This window comes from Heliangelus exortis, chromosome 5, assembly GCF_036169615.1.
Source record: "Heliangelus exortis chromosome 5, bHelExo1.hap1, whole genome shotgun sequence".
Taxonomy (NCBI): domain Eukaryota; kingdom Metazoa; phylum Chordata; class Aves; order Apodiformes; family Trochilidae; genus Heliangelus; species Heliangelus exortis.
Window position 1 is genome coordinate 12,545,535 of NC_092426.1, and position 17,411 is coordinate 12,562,945.

General features: G+C 36.5%; 1 protein-coding gene across 1 annotated transcript in view; it reads left to right on the forward strand.

Annotated features, from left to right (window-relative positions):
* The window catches only part of SETD3 (SET domain containing 3, actin N3(tau)-histidine methyltransferase), a 56,040-nt gene extending 46,129 nt beyond the window's left edge, over positions 1-9,911 (forward strand). Inside the window, exons 9-13 of the mRNA XM_071745630.1 lie at positions 1,093-1,167; positions 4,104-4,270; positions 4,899-4,984; positions 6,620-6,780; positions 7,395-9,911. Of these exons, the coding sequence (XP_071601731.1) occupies positions 1,093-1,167; positions 4,104-4,270; positions 4,899-4,984; positions 6,620-6,780; positions 7,395-7,838 (933 nt within the window). The 3' untranslated portion in view covers positions 7,839-9,911. The remainder of the gene's footprint in view (positions 1-1,092; positions 1,168-4,103; positions 4,271-4,898; positions 4,985-6,619; positions 6,781-7,394) is intronic.
* Positions 9,912-17,411: the final 7,500 nt, after the last annotated feature.

Consider the following 17,411-nt stretch of genomic DNA (forward strand, 5'->3'; position numbering starts at 1 on the left):
ATAAGCAAGTTCCCTGTGCTCACTTCGAAAGCACTGTTTTGGCTGATATGCGTGCTTGATGATGCAAGCAGCATAAAATTATTAACATGCAAACCATCAAGTTTGAAACCACCAAGCTTTCAAAATAATCAATGGAGTTCTGGTTTTGGACAAACTGTATCCAAGATGGGAGTCAGGGTTGTAAGTCAGCTTACAAACAAATAGGTTTTCATTTACAAAGGCTGAGCAACGATCTTGGGCTTCTTCTAGGTTTTTCCCCAGATCATTTTTTTTGTAGGTGTTAGCTGTGTCAGTACTGAAGAACTGAATACCTACCATAAAAGCTGCCTTCTAAATATTCAGCAGCTTATGGTCCATCCTGTGGCTGCATCTCTGCCTGCATCTTTGGTAATGGTATTCAAGAACGTGCTGTTTGTCACATTAAAGGAATATTACATCTTTAGGATAGCTTTACTTGTTAGGGCGACCACTTTTATGGTTTTGTAATTTTTTTTTTTTTTTTTTAGAAATAAAGGTTTGTTAAGAGAATTTACCCTCTTCCATTGCCTGCTACTGTAAAAAAATCCATTTAGCATTTAAGAATATTACTTAACTTTAGATAAAGGGATTATTTGAAAGTAAGTTATAATTCTCTGAAGATTATATGCCCTAAAGATCCATAGTTATCTAATCCTTTTTCACTGAGAGATCAAAAATGTGCTGGCAGTTGAAGGATAAAGCACAAGCATATAGAGCTGTCAGTGCCTTGCTCCTTTGGGCCTCTTGGGAGTGGCTGAAAACTCCAGAACTCTGTAGCAAGATGCCAGCTTTAGCACGAAACTGTCTGTGGTCAATAGAGGGCACTTCCCTCAGAGCCTTCTGTTCACGTAAGTTATTTCTTCCCTTTGGTTTCTTTAATTAAGAGATTTTTTAAAAAGAGATTGCTCAAGAATCTTAGAACAATTGCTACCAGCTATATTGTATAGTACAGAGAAAGAAATTTATACAGTTGCCATTGTAAATGTCTGTTTCTAATAGGGCAGTGTTTTGTCAGTGGTGGGGGAGATAGCTATAAAATACTAAGGGTGCTTTTGTTATTTTTTCCTTGGATAGATCACAACAGGCTACAACTTAGAAGATGACCGATGTGAATGTGTAGCACTTCAAGATTTCAAGGCTGGAGAACAGGTAGAGTGACCATTAGAAACCTTGTGAACTAAGTGAATATTGGTAACTCCCCACATAATTTCAGTAGCAGAATGGTGTGGATTAAACACCGCTACATTTGAATTTTATTATGTGGAGTTAAGTTTGAGTGAAAATACTGCCAAATGTAATAAGCATGCTTTTTCAGAATAAAGTATTTTCTATTGCTTGGTAGACCCCCATCTTTAGGAGAGTTTTGATTCCTCATATTATAGAGACCTAGTTGAATCACTGGTAAATACTGCTTGACAGTAGGAGGGCTTCCGAGGTATCGTGGAAGGATGGATCAGTGGGCTGAGGCCAACTGTGTAAGGTTCCACAAGGCTCGGTGCTGGTCCCAAGTGCACCTGGATTGCAGCAACCCCATGCAATGCTATAGGCTTAGGGAACAGTGGCTGGAAAACTGTGCAGAAGCAAAGGATGTGCATGTATTAATTGACAGTCAGCACACCAGCAGTGTGCCCAGGTAGCCAAAAAGGCCAACAGCATCCTGGCTTGTATCAGAAATAGTGTGGCTAGAAGGAATAGGGAAGTGATTTTTTCCCCTGTACTCAGCACTGCTGAGGCTGTACCTTGAGTACAGTGTTCAGTTTTGGGTCTCTCACTACGAGGACATCAAGGTGCTGGAGTGTGTCCAGAGAAAAGCAACAAAGCTGTTGAAGGGTCTACAGCACAAGACTTAAAAGGAGTATCTGAGGAAACAGCGATTGTTCAGTATGGAGAACAGGAGGCAGAGGGGAGGGAGGCCTTCTTGCTCTCTACAGCTACCTGAAAGGAAGTTGTAGTGAGGTGGGTGTTGGTCTCTTCTCCTGAGTAACAAGTGATAGGATGAGAGGAAATGGCCTCAAGTTGCACCAGAGTGGGTTTAGATTGGATATTAGGAAAAATCACTTCACCAAAAGGGTTGACAGGCACTTGAACAGGCTTCCCAGGGAAGTGGTTCTGTCACTGTTCCTAAAGTTATTTAAAAGTCATGTAGATGGGGTGCTTAGGGACATGGTTTAGTGGTGGACTTGATAGTGGTAGGTTGATGGTTGGACTTGATGATCTTAAAGATCTTCTCCAACTAAAAAGATTCTGTGATTCTATGATTTTGCCAGTCTTAGACTTGATAATATTTTGGTTTTCATTTTTCTTATGTATTATTACCTTCTTTTTAGACAAAGATGTGTCTGAAATTTTTTTTTAAGTACCTCTTTCCAGAGGTATATTTATCCTCATTGCTATGCTGGGATTTAAAGCAATTGTATATTTTTTGTGTTGCTCTTAGAATTTGTTATGGTAGTCAAATATTTTCCATTTTTTTCCAATACCAGTGTGATGGTCTACAGTTTTTTGATAAGTGATCCAATTTATAATTTTTCACAGCTGGCAATGGTTGTGTCATATAGCTGTTCTGGCTTCTCCATTTTGATTGTAGATGCTTCCTCCATTTCAGTTTTATTTTAGTAGTTTTACTTTATCTGTTATTTATCAGATTTTTTTTTTTTTTTTCTGTGCAAACTTTAACTGCTATCAATATGATTAAAGCAGTTTAATTATATAATGCTTCAGTATTTTAACATACTGTAAAATTTATTTCTTACCATCTAAGCAGGAAGACTGTATGATCCTTGCTTTTACTACTAAAATGTGTGAGACAGCAGAACTCCACAAAATCTATCAAACATTGGCCTTGGATAAAGCAACTTTCTCATTCTGCTTAATTAGCTTTTTTGTAAAACAGTCTCAGAGTATAAGAGCATACTATATGATTTACACATGGTACGTGAATTTCAGTAGATTAGGAGATGTGTTACAGTACAGTACTTGTAAAACTTGAGGTTTACCATCTCTTGCACTAACCCTTGCCTTAACAAACCTAGGCAGGTCATTTGGTCATTGTGAAAGTGTGTTACATATAATTTTTAGTGTACTTTAACGTAACACCTAGTCATTTAGTGCTTAGGTTAAATAGTTCTAATCTAAAATTGAAAACAAAGTAAGTAAATGGCATCATTAGTGTTTCTGAGCTTTTAAAAGAACACTGTGCCTTTCTCTGTCAGCTAGAGAGCAGTGGATGCTTACAGGTATCCAGAGGTTTGCTGTAATCTAAGGTTAAGAAGTGAGTTCTGTAACTGTTGAAACTTCTTTTCTGATTGACAATTCCATTATCAAACAAAAGCTGAATATAGCCTCTTGATGCAGAAGACAATTCTGTCTGAAGACAATTGATATTCTGTCCTCTTGTCCCATGTACTTCATGCAGCCTAGTCCTGACTGAAACACTTTTTACATATTGTATTTAGGAACTTGCTTTTTAATGTGAATTAAAGTAATTTCACATTTTAACGTGAATTAAAGTGCTTTAGAGAAAGATTTCAGATTATATCACACAAATAAATACTGACTAAACACAGATCAGATCTCTCTGTGTGATACACTTTGGTATATCCATGCCTTCAGGTAATATTAAAACAAAGGTAAAATTGATCCGTCAACAGTGTGGGTTACTCTTTTGAGTAAACATACAAGGGGCAAAATTCCCCCAGAAACACTTTCTTTTAATGAGTCCTTGTCTCAGATTGTTTAGCTTTTCAAAAGCATAGGATCTTTGAAAGTATATTTCCACATACTGATATTTTATGACAGCGTGAGAAAAAAAAAGCATTTTTCTTTAAAATAGAGTAAGAACCTCTTCTCTCCTTTCAGTGTCTCTGTTACATGGATATGTTTACATTTACCTCTAAAGTATAATGCTGAAGTATATACAGCACTTAAATCCATACCAGAAAACAAAGCGTGTTTCTTTATACAACCAAATATATCTTGTACTCAGAATAGTAACTCTTTCAGGAAATAACTTTCAAATTATGTCAGTTTGTGAGCTTATCTTAAGCTTTTTTCCTGTCCCTTCACTTCTCTTTTCATCCTTCTAGATTTACATTTTTTATGGCACTCGGTCAAACGCTGAATTTGTGATCCACAGTGGTTTTTTCTTTGATAATAATTCACATGACAGAGTGAAAATAAAGCTTGGCGTGAGTAAAAGTGACAGGCTGTATGCTATGAAGGCAGAGGTCTTAGCTCGTGCTGGTATCCCCACGTAAGTAAAATACAATTCCATGGGTTTTTGAAAACAGTTCCCAAATATATAGTGTCCAGTAGAACATACATAAAGCTGTGCTGTGATAGTTTTCCTAGACTCTCCTGTTTGTATAGCAAATTAAAATTATTGTAATTCTATTTACAGAAGTTCTCTGAGCTATATTATCATCTAATTTGGACCATATATGAGCAAAAATGCCTTTGAACCATTTGAACAAAGACAGAGCAAGGATTAATTTGAAGCAATCTGTGGTTTTTCTTTCTTTCCTATCCCTTGCAGACATACTACAATACTCAGAATGTGAACCACAGCATTTTCCTTTAGACTTTACAGTCCAGAGGGTACTGTTAGGAACAGCAGATGTGAAATGTTGCGTTTTCATGAATTTATTATGAAAGTCATATAAAAATAATTGTAAGTGTAAAATTGTAGAGGTAATTGGTTTTTTTCAGTTACAGGTTAGGAAAGCTTTTCTTCAGTTTGAACTAGTACTACCTAATTTTTTTAAAAGTTACTGTTGTAACAGTGCAGTTGTTATATACATTAAGGTCTTTGATGTTCAAATAAGTTCAAAGATATGACAGTAGAACTTGCATTTACTGTTGATGTTTGTTTCTTTTATTAGTTCTAGTGTTTTTGCCTTGCACTCGACAGAGCCTCCAATCTCTGCCCAGCTTTTGGCTTTCCTTCGAGTGTTTTGTATGAGTGAAGGTAAGATAATTTATAGCCTAATCTATGTTTGTTTTGGAGTTGTTTGTTTGTTTTTTAATGCAGGAATATGATAGACATTTATATAAAACTTGAAGGCAGAAGATAGGAAAATTTGAGGAGTTGAGGTTAAAAAGGGATCTCTAAGCTAGTGAGAAAGTCCATCTTCGGCCTCATTGTCTGAGAGAAAATTTCAGTAACATAGGCGTTTCTGGAACTCCTAAAGCATGAGGTGATGCAGTTGGGGTTTTTTTGGTGTTTTTTTTAATCTCACAAGGTGTTGTGAATGAGTGAGCTTTGGAGCCCAATGTTTCATTCTTAGGGTTAAAAACAGTTCACATAACGTGATCACATGAGACCTAGTAGCTTATGTGCTTAAAATAATTCACATTAGCCATCACTGCCAGAATCATTCCATTTACGTATGGAATTGGAATATCCTGTACTGTAGGAGAAATATGGAAGAGACATTTCAAAGTTGATCATTTTCAATATTTTGACAATTCATAATCTAAAACCAGTTTACGTATTTGCAAGGTGTCTTTGTAGTGTTTTTCTTATGTTAGGGTGTTTAACAGGGAAAGTATATGTACAATTAGTGAATATTCGTCTATTTGTGCATGTGAAATTTCTGATTAAACATTTGTAATAGCTGCTTGCTGATTAGATGTCATTTTTGAGGTCACAGATGTGACAGTTTTTCATGACAGAACAGTTAGGCATGCTGTGTGGGTGATGTGGATTTTAATACCAGTAAGAGTACTGAAGTTGTTATATTTTGGCATGTGCTCTATTTGATTTCTTTAATAAAAAACAACTTACCTTATTGTCATGCCTTCACTACATCCTGTCATTCATCTTTTAGAACTTTTAAGAAATTAGAATGAAATAGAATAGTTCAGTTGGAAGAGATCTACAGTGAGCATCTAGTTCAGCTGCCTGACCACTTGAGCAAAGCAAATTCAAGTAAAGACAAATTTAGGATGCCTGACAGGGGATGAATTTTGTCTCAGAGAAGAAAATATACCTAGTAAACATTTTAGTGGCACTGTTCTGATATGTGATTGTGCTCAGATTATTCATATGTCTTAAATACTGTATAAGAAAAACTGTTTATTGAGAAACTACATGCAAGTGCTTTGTAAAGATTGTACTAGCTGCTTTCCAGGAGTGAAATTTCTTAAATAAGAGATGAATGAAATTTATGTGATGCTAAGGAGCTAATTAAACATTTTCTATTCTGTGGGCACATTCTCTGCCTTGTTCCTTTTATTATAAAAAAAATTCACTGAATACTTTAAAGATTTACTGCCTTTTGTTTTTCAAGTATTATATTTCAAGTATATGCAAAACATTCCATCTCACTGTCACAGAGCTATTCTGTGTATGGCAGGCTATGATATATAAAGTATTTTTATTTCAGAGTGAAGCAGAAGGTCCACTTTCTGCTAATCTAAAGATTTCCAGTTGCTTCTTTGAGGAGAATCCTAGAAATAACCAGCATATCTGATAATTCTTATTTGAGGAGAGTTGGGGGTTTTTTTGTTAGCTGCTCAAAGCTATAAATCTTGCAGCAGTTAACTGACAAAATTAAATTATGAGATTGTTTTTAACAGATTGTTTTTATACTTATTGCAGAAGAGCTAAAGGAGCACTTGATAGGGGAGCATGCCATTGACAAAATCTTCACTTTGGGGAACTCTGAGTTTCCCATTAGCTGGGACAATGAAGTTAAACTTTGGACATTCCTAGAAGCCAGAGCATCCCTTCTTTTGAAAACCTACAAAACAACTGTGGAGGTAAAATTATCCTTATATCTAATGTAAATGTCTAAAATATTTTGCGTTATGATTGTACAAAAATATTGTGTCCCCCGTCTTGTCTTTACAAACTTCAGTCTGAATGTTAGTATATAATTCATTCTGTGCATTTTTAAGTGTAAAAAAGGATTTGTATTATCTAAGGAAAATCAAATAAGATTGCAAAAAGAAAATTTTGTTAATGTAATTTTGTTAATGTGTTTTTTTGTTTGATTCTCCAAATAGAGACTACCTGCTTTTTCTCTGCAAGTCAAATGAGGAATCAGTTTCAACTTGTTGTCTATTAGTTGCATTTCCCAGACTGAAAAGAAATGTGCTGCAGTAGCGAGGGTATAAATGAACCTACATGTTTCATATATTTCTGAAGTGTCCTGACTTTGCTTGTTATGCAGGCTGATCTAAGTGGAGAATTTTTGGCCTCTTTATGAATTCTTGACAAATTTCACTGGAACTCCACGCAGTCTCTCTTATTTATGTGTGTCCATTCGGCACAGCCTGAAGAACCTTGCCTCGCTTGCTCTTAAAGTTGAGGGATTTCTTTTTTGTTATTGTGTTCGTCGTTACTAACAGACTTGCTCTTTCTTTTCTAACAGGATGATAAGTCCTTCTTGGAGACCCATGACCTTACTTCACATGCAATAATGGCCATCAAATTGCGCTTAGGTGAAAAAGAAATCCTGGAGAAAGCAGTAAAGAGTGCAGCTGCTAGCCGAGAGTATTATACCAAACAAATGGCAGATGGAGCTCCGCTTCCTAAGTATGAAGAGAGCAATATTGCCTTGTTGGAGAACACTGTGACAGACTCTAGACTCCCTATTGTCTTGAGAAACCTAGAAGATGTGGAAGAGCGGGGGGACTTAAAGATTGATGAAGCTATTGATGCTGAAGTCACAGAGAATGGGTTTGTAAACAGTGAAAACTCTCTATTTAATGGGATCAAGTCGGAAAGTGAAAATCTAAATAAAGAGAAAAGCAACAGAGAGACTGAAGATGCCAAAGAATCTTCTTCAGAAAGTACTGATGAGGTTAAAGAATAGTCCCAAAAATTTTCTTTCTTGTGAAATTAGCTGAAGTTTATGAACAGTGCATATATGTCGGTGTGTTTCTTTGTTAACATTTCTCTTTCTGCAGAGAAAAATGGTTTTGCTGCTTTATATAAAAATGAATTTTTAAGTTATTTAAAAGATTTAGCATCCTTTTTCAATTAAGATTGCCATCTTGCTTTCAGGCAAAAACTGGGGAAAGAGGTGCCTTTGGAAGATTTTGCAGCCCTTTGTCGAACCAAATGTATTTTCTTCCTGGGGAAGAATTAAGCTCTTCTATCTGCTGTGCTTTTGTTGTTCTGTCACTCTGACTACCGAAATTAAAAGCTTGCTCTGCCTCCTGCCAAGAAAAGCAGAAGGCAGGACTGACTCGGTATTCAGCATGAAGGTGGGAGAGCAGTACAGCAGAAAACTGGATAAGAGGATCAGAAACTTGGGAGACTGGAGGAAAACCTGTTTAAAATCAGGTATACCAGTCTAGAAAAAGGTAAGGTGGCAACCTTATGATTGGTAGTTTTAAATGTTGGTGAGAATCCAAATTGTCTACACTTTAAGTGATCTCTGAAGATTTCAGTTTACTTTGTCTTTTGTTTACTGTATAAAAGTATCTCATCTTCCTTCTTTAGTCAGGTAGGCTGCTACAATACAACATTCACCAACTTTTAAAGGCTGACTTCTTATTTCCAGGCAGTACCTTCTAGTTTCAAGGTTGACAGTGCTACTTTGAAAGCAGATAGGCCAAATCACAGCTTTAAACTGTACTGTTCAAAGTGAGGTTGTCTCCCAGCTTCTTCAGGTTTTCACAACTAGCTAGAGATTATCAAAGTTACACTTTTAACTAAACAATTATTAAAAAGATAATATGATTAATATTCCTGTCTGCTACTCCTTCATTTCTGTGTTGCTGGATATAACATTGAATGTGACATGCTTACCTGATCTTTTCTCAGCTTCACCTTTTGGTTAAGGTGTTAATTAATGCTGTTTTCCTGAAGGAAATGGCAGGCAGGCAGGCTAATGTAATTTTGGCCCCAGCCCAGGCCATAACTAAGTCTGCAGTACACTTTGCCATTTAGATTGTGTCTTTGTCTGATGCACATTTTTTGGGATACCTCCACAAATTAAGCAGCTCTAAAGTGTCCAGCAGTTTTGGTCACCCTCATACTCTGTATTTGAACTTCTAGGTGGAAAAAATCCTAGTACAGTGCAATATCAGAGCAAAGGTAATTTCAAGGCTTGACTTTGAAATTACCTGGGTCCTGGAAGAGAGGAGGAATATTTTTATTTTGTGGGTGAATGGAGAGGAGAATAACGTGATTTACTTCTGTTCTCAATATTAAGGACCTTATCTTTTACCTTTCTGTCCTTAAATTTAAGGTAATGAATAGAATGGGCAAGCTTGGACAATTGTTTAAAGCGCAATAGATGTTGCAACCTTCGCATCCAAGATCAGCTGCAGTAAAATGTCTTTTGGCATATTCATAGTTTTATTAGATTTTGCTTCTTTTATACTGCAGCCTGGAAGATGTGTTTTTGCTTAAATCTCTGGTGCAATACACACAGTAAGTAGAGACTTTCAGGTTGTCATAGCAGTTTTGGTGTTCAGCTAGTATCTGTGCGGGGAAAATAGAAAAAATAGGTTTTTTAAAAATATTTCACTAAGAATGGCACGTTGCCATTGCACCTTGGATATTGCTTCACCACTAACAAAATGCTGGACCAGTATTTTTGTAACTATATACTGCCTTCGGTAGAATGTTATGAATTGTTTTCTTGACAGTTTAAATGTCATACAGAAGTCATTACATTTTGTTTTTTATTAGGACCAATATTCCATTTCTGTTTCTGCCACTTAAATTGCATAACATTGTACTAGATACTATCATGCAATTCTGAAATTAGACTTCCCTGGAAATTATAACTGTAATTCAGAATTTAAATGCTTTGATTCAATCTGATACACTGTATTTTGTTCCAGTATTTGCTGGTACCTATGGTTTAGCAAAGCCTGTGGTCACCACAGGACAGAATGTGTGGGTTTTCTTGAATAAAATATAGTTCTACCAAGTCTTCCCTAGTGAATGTATTATACAAACAAAACCTCCACCTGCTGCTGACTGCTGTATCTTTTCTGATCTGTGGGGAGAGGAATAACTGTCCAGGTGTACAGGTAAAGATTAAAGGAGAAATAGCTGGCAAAAAAAAAAAAAAAAGAAAGGGAAAGTGGTCTGTTTAGCACACCATCAAATTTTTACTCTTAGTATGTTAGTGTTACTTAGAAAAATACCTTGCACACAATAAAAAGAGTGAGTAATCTCCTTTTATAATTTGCATTTTTCATCTATGCACGTAATGGTTGTTCAGAAGAACTAACCTAAAACTTAAGCTTTTGAAAACTGAGGTGGAAACAAACAAAAAAAAAATTGGCACTGATGAGCCCTTATTACCATCTGTCATGAAAACAGACCTTTCAAAGCGTTTTAAAGTTAACTTTCTTCATAATGTTTGGTTAAGAGGCTGTTCACACTAATCCCAGGCTAAATGCCAAATCTTGCTTCTGTTTAGCTAGCTATCTGATGTATTCCTGTAAGAAAGACATCACTTGGATTTCTCGGACTGTTCTCCAAAAACAAAAGGGGGGGAAAAAAGCCCCTTTGAATTTTTCGTGAACCTACCTAGTGATGAATCGTTTCCCTGGCAACCTGTAACTTTGGCTCTATAGTGCAGGATGATGTCCACATAGCCCTATTGGTACAGTCAAACATACAAAATTGAACAATAACCTCTACTCTGAAAAAAAATGCTTGTTAAGTGTATAAACTCGGCCTTAGTTTAAGTGGTGTCATGACTACACAAGAGCTGAGAGCCTTATGGCTGAGGAGGTATGATGGTTTAGGATCTTGGCTGAAATAAGTTCTTTTAGCATCTTGGCTAAAATTAGTATTCCTTCCTTTGGACATAATTAAAGGGCAGCTCATGTAGAAAATCTATGTCGCTCAACAGAAGCTGCATTCTTGAGGCTAATTTGCCTTTAGAGAGGAATGCTGATCATGGAGTCATGAAACTTTCATGTTTCAAAGGTACACTGGAATACTTAGGTTGCACAAAATCTTATTTACTTCATGTTTAGAATCTGTATTTAATATTTGCTGCTGCCACTTCTACCACCCTTACTTTATAGAAAGGCATGTTAAGTAATTATGAATCGTAATTTGATGTTTTTCAGTCTGACACAATAAAGATGCTCCTAAAATCCACTGTTCTTTTCTGATTTTATGAACTGGCAGTCAGTCCTTGATATTTCTTGTACTCTGTACCAAACAGGACTGTGCAGAAAATCTGCCAAATTTATCTGATGAAGCAACACTTATTCCTTTTTCTCTAGAAAATTTTAAACTGATCCATATTCAAGTCAGATATGACCACATGATTCTCACATAATTACCATCTATATTTAATAGTTTCTAACATACTTCCTTCTTTGAGTGCACTGCAAAGTACAGCACGTAAATTGGTGACTCATGGTTAGAAGAGCTTCCTTACCATTTCTCGGTTTCTGCATCTATTTCCTAACAAATGCCACAAGTTTGGAAACCATGTGGAGGATTTTTCAGTTAAATAAATCTCAGTCCATATTTAAGATAAAAAGCTACAAATGGTCTAGGATTCTTTTGGGTATTTTGTCTTCTTGGAGTCACTGGTGTATTTGGTATTATTTCAAAACTGAATGAATGACTGCTCTAGAGTTAGTGTAAATGACATGAACTTGACCTTTAGTAAAGCAAATGAAATCTATGATAATTTGTTTAGTGAAAAAAAAAAAAAAATTGCCATATGCCGAAGTGCTTGTCCTATGGTTCCAAGCAAAAATCAAAACACCCTTGGTTGTTGTTTTGGTGGTTTTTTTGTGTTTCTTTTAAATTTTTTTTTTTATCGTTTTGCTACCAAAAAGGAGTATGGGATGTACTGGTACTTATACTCCTGGATTAGCAGTAACAGGCTTTGAAATATCCTTGAGTTAGCTGCTTTTTTGTAGTGACATGCATCAGGAGGGATAGGGTACTCATCTACTTCTAACAAAATGTGATTTTTCTTGCCTTGTACAGTCTTAAGTCATTAATAATTATCTATTTTCAGTGTACCCCGACATCAAACTCTACTTAAAAATTAAATAATTTCAAGTTAGCCCACAGTGTTTTCATTGCCTGGTCCCATTGCAGAGTCAGTACTGGAATGGTTGGAAACCAGAAAGCATTTGAACTCTACCATTGCCTCTCAAACTAGGAAGCCTTAACAAGTAGATTTGGTGCCATTTTTCACCATGAAAGTTTAGACTAGACTGGGGGCAAGGGGTGGGGAGTGTGGAAAGAATGAGTTGTTCCTGAGTGAAAAATAAAAGCTGGACCAACTGAACACTAGTAAGTTTCCTTCAGAGGCAGGGGTTGCTCTGATAAAGAATAAGTCCTTTAGAAATTATTTCAGTGAGTGTTCAAGAAGAGAGTATATCCAAGTAGTAGTGTAATTACTGCAGATTTTTAAGCAAGCCATATATTTCACAATTGGAACAGGTGAAAATTATGAATCACAAACTGTTATGTGTAAAACTGGCAGTGAAGTACAGCTGGAAGTGGCTGCTTTCCTTGCTATCAGTGCTAGGGACAACCTGAGGGAAGTCTGGCTCAGAGGCACTGTGGATCTGCAACTTCTTTCTCTGCTGTTGTGGGGGAACTCATGTCTGAGGGGTAAGGAAAGGCTCTATCAACCCAGCATGGAAGGATTGGACAAAGCCACAGAGTATGATATGAAAAGAGAAGGTAGTGTTGTATTCAGGGCACTCTGTCTGAAGAATAATGTGTCCAGACTTGAAAACCCTTGTCCAAACAATATTTTTGTGTATAGTACTATGTGATATAAAGTTGACCAAGCACAGAAGAGGCTTTTGAACCTGTGTTCCATCTGCCAGGTGATTCCTTCTATTGACTGCTCTGAACTCCTTTTATTTCCATTCTGACATATTGATCAAATATATATATATATATATGCATGCAGAATACTATTTTCTTAACTTCCCAATTCAGAGAAACTAAATAATTTTACAATTAAATCCAGTTCAGATGTGGCAAAATATGTAATGCTGACCACTGCAACTTGTGCCTCGGAGCAGCTTAACATGAACTGGAGTGAAACAGATCAGTAGCCCTTTGGGACTTGGCTTTGCTTCTTCAGAAAGGTGCTTAAAATCTGCATGAGGATAGGGAATAAAATCTTGCGTGTGTGAGGAATGTTGATTTTCCAACTGAATCACCATCACTTAGATTCAGATATCAGCAGAATTAGATAATTGAACTTAAACACTCTAGGATTTTATTTAATACCAAATGTATATATTGTTCTTGAAAACTGGGTCAATTGGACAGCTCTGGGCACACAAGTCATTTGTCCTCCAGATAGAATCAATAGAGAAAAAACCCCAAATTTCCCTGTTGCGTCCTGCTGCTCTTCCTCTGCATAGCAAGTCCAACAGTAGCTTAATTCCAGTGTGGTGTCTTGTGTCACTGAGGGATGTTACCAGCCAGGTAGCCTCTTGCTTTGCACCTGGCTGGGGCCACCTGCCCATTCCTCTCCTGGCTATCCAGAGGAGAAATACTGGCTGTCCTCCCGGTCAATTCATCCATGTTCGACACAGTGGCATAGAAGTTATGCTGCTGACTTGGTTCTGTACAAACAGAGTATTTTTTTTTCTATTTGTGAATGCTGTTTGATTTAAATATTCTGCAGTTTGTTGTGATATTTACGGAAGTTGTCTGTTTCCCCTCTGTAAGGCTGAAATTTGGGAACTGTGTAGATGCCTTGCATTCAGCCATTGGTTTATGCTATGGGTTAAGACAAATAAATTCCCTTTGATTTATTCCATGCTGGTTCACCACTTTCTGTGCTGTTAGTAACTCAGCCAAGCCTCCTAATTTCAGTGCTAGTAAGTGGAGTTGTATACAGAATTGTGGTGCAAAGGTATGAAATATTAAAAGTGAATCTCAACACTGAAGCAGCATGCACAAACCATTGCCTATGAACTGCAAGGGAACTTTTAGATTAACTTGAATATCTGTGAGAAAGCCCCACTGCCTTGCAGCAATTAATTCAAGTGGTTGGATGCTAGGAATGGTTTATTATAATTGCTCACAGGTAGTAATTTATTAGGGTGGCTGTTTCTTTTGGCATATGTCAAGAAGGTCAGAGTTTAGACTTTTTTGGACATTAACCTAGTCTTCTGAAACTCTGAAGTTCCACTTTTTGGTCATTAATTTAATACATGCTGAGATTGTGACAATTAACCCACTTAATAAAGGTCAAGTTTCAATTTTTTCCAATTTCTGGAACACTTAACTTTATTCCTTCTTGAAAATGGGCAGATACAGAATGATAAATAGTTATTAAATGAGAACGAAGATGTAGTTCTGCTGTCAAGATACTATTGAACAGTTAATAACAAAAAGACCAGGACTGCTATGGGTTTGAAGTAAAAGAAATAGCATAAAATGGACTATGAGAAAGGCATAGATCACAGTATGCTGTTTTAAAAAAATTCCACTAACAATCCCATTAACTTACTCTACCTTAGCTTCTTGTTATGAAAATTCATAATTTGTCCCTTTAGTTTTTTTCATACACGTGATCTTTCCCCCAGGTCTAAAGCAGCATCTAACAACAGCTGAAAGGCATAAACAAGCTAAATGAATGGTGTTGGTGTTTTCAGATGACTAAAACCTAGTTATACTGCATTTTAATAATACCTGGGTTTCCATGAGACACAAGATTATGTAAACATTAACTCTTGGTTGTGTAGTAGTGGCAGTTCCTAAAGGATACATTGATACATTTGGTCTCTTAAGCCATCACTTAAAACTTACAACATAAGTATGCTATGATTTTTTTAAACCTCTGAAAAGTGTTCATCAAAAAGCATACTTATTAATTTTAAATTGTGTCTTCCATTGCAGAAGTGTTTCCAGATGAATTAGAAGTAGTAATCTATGCTAATGAAATCATTGCACCTTTAGTGCTATGTCAGTGCTGAGTAATTTTTGGGAACCTATTTTTCACATTTTTTCATAGTTTTTAGGTATCAAATAAGACTGTGAGTCCTTCTGAAATATTATTGCAGTAGTTTTACAGGTTGATGATAAACACTTTTATGCAGGGATGACACAAACTTTTCAAAGAATAAGAAGCTGTGTATTAATAATAGTAGTGTTTCCCGCATATTTTTTCATGAAGTAGTACAAATACTGCTGCCCAGATCTTGAAAATGGAGATAATGTTACAAATTCTCGGTTCTGTTTTGTTGAAGCTGCAGCTCTGAGCTTCTGAACAGGCTCACTTCAAGGACAGGAGTAAGAAGTACATGGCACTACTAGCATGTGCATCAATGTAATCACACAACTTTCATATTATAACATTATCACTCAAGAATACATGAAGGTATTTCACTGCCAGGGGGAGAGGGAAAAAAAAAAAAAAAAAGTGTGGATTTTGAGTTTAAAACATTGCAATACATTTTGACATTTTGGCACTGATGTGGCTTATTTTTCATGGGGTAAGTTTAACTGCTGCTTTAAAAACTCTTGTGTTGTCCCCAGAGGCTTTTACACACACATGATGTACTCTCTGACTCTTTTTCCCATGAAAGGAGTTATTAGCCTGTGCTAATGCTGTCTAAATGCTCACTAGTTAGTAGCAGCACTTGTGGGACACATGATTTATAGCCACTTGATTCAAAAGATTTTCAGCTAGAGCTATGTAATAATTTCAAATGATCAAATATCGTTTGGTATGAGAAGCAAATATGCAGCACAATGATAGTTTTCAAGCTTACTCTCAGCAAAGTATACTAATCTTCAGATTTTACTTTTGGGAACAGTAATGTTATCTGACAGAACAGTGCAGTCATCTTAAACTGAGTTTCTGGAATCAGTTTTCTCAGTGAAATGGGGTTCAACAGGTAGAACTTCAGCCTAAAAATTATGTGCTTCAGGGACATCATGGTTCTGCATCACAAGAAATTAGCTAGACTTTCCTCTTCTTCCACTTTATTAAGAAAGTTATTTTTGTTGTCCATATTGGACAGCTATACAAAAATAGACAAGTTTATATCTTGGCAAGATTAAATGAGAAGTATGTGTCTTTTTTCATATCCTTGAATATCAAAACAAGACAAGCCTATTTAGGAACAAGGGGTTTATTGCTTAACATACATTTGCATCATGCAGTGAAGACATTCACTTTCATAGCACGTTTTCTCCCAATGGTTTCCAAATGCCTTGCAGCTCTCAGAGAGCTGAATTTTGTCAGTACTTTACCGAGATGAAGAAGAGGCTACAATAGGGTGGTAAAGCCTGAATTTGTGGCTCAAGTGCCTCTGTCAAATATTTTCAAAATCATGTGAAAAAGTTTTGTGAACAAACTACAAGATTGTTTCTAGAAAAAGGAAGAAAAGATGTGCCTGATACTTGTTTAGAACAAGTGTTTATTAAAAGAAGCTGTTCATCTTCAGGAATAGAAGACCATTAAGCATTGGGATGTTATTTATCCCTAGCCATGGACTGGGGGAAGAAAGCAATGTTTTAAGTCTAACCCAAGGACAGGCTAGCATTCACAGGTGTAATTGTACTTGTTCTGATCAAGGTGTCTTCTTGTATGGCAAATACAAATAAAGTGTTAGCATGGGAACCACTGAGGAACACATAATGATACACTCTGGTCACCCTGTTTCCAGATACACAAAGTGATGAAAGGTGCTATAGGGAAGGGCATAGCTGGGTCATACAGTGACAAAACGTTCTCCCAGGAATGTGTTGGTCTACACTGCAAATATCTGCAGGAAAGGGTGAGATTTGGCATGTCTTCCTCATGTAGCATACTTCTTGAAAGATTGGATCTGTTAAAGCATCACTGTTTTTCTGTTTCAAGGCTGATTTTTCAAAGAAACAAAACCTGGTCAGTGACATGATCTCTCTGCATTTCCCTACATGCTACTTTTTTCTTAAGTTACTTAAGCCTGAAGCATTAAGAATTTGTCGCTCAGCTTCAAATTTGATAAAATTTTTAGAAAATTCTGAGTCCCATAAGAACAGAAACAGCCAGGTAGGGCTCTGCTTTTAGGGGCAGATGCACTTCATAGACTCGTAGGCTGTTAGCCTGAAAACCATGTGGAGGCAGCCCCAATCATGGTTCATGGTTAACTGAATGCCAGAAGAAAACCATAAATACCTAAATTTGGGTTAGAAATTGCCTTTTATTTAAGATTGTAAGCTGGTACAATTTAAAGAATTCAACACAGATCTTTGAAATATTGAAGCAGAAGATTCAAAGTGAGCAATATCCTAATAACATTTTGTCCTTCGCTGCAAATGGTCAGGATTGAATTTTCCTGCAAACTAAAGAACAAACATGGATCTGAATTGGAAAGTTGCTTTTTGGTACAGCCCCAGTTCCATTCATCCTTCTCTAAATAGGAGGGTCAGGGACAGTCTGAAGGACAGGGAACCTTTAACTAACCCAACAAAACAT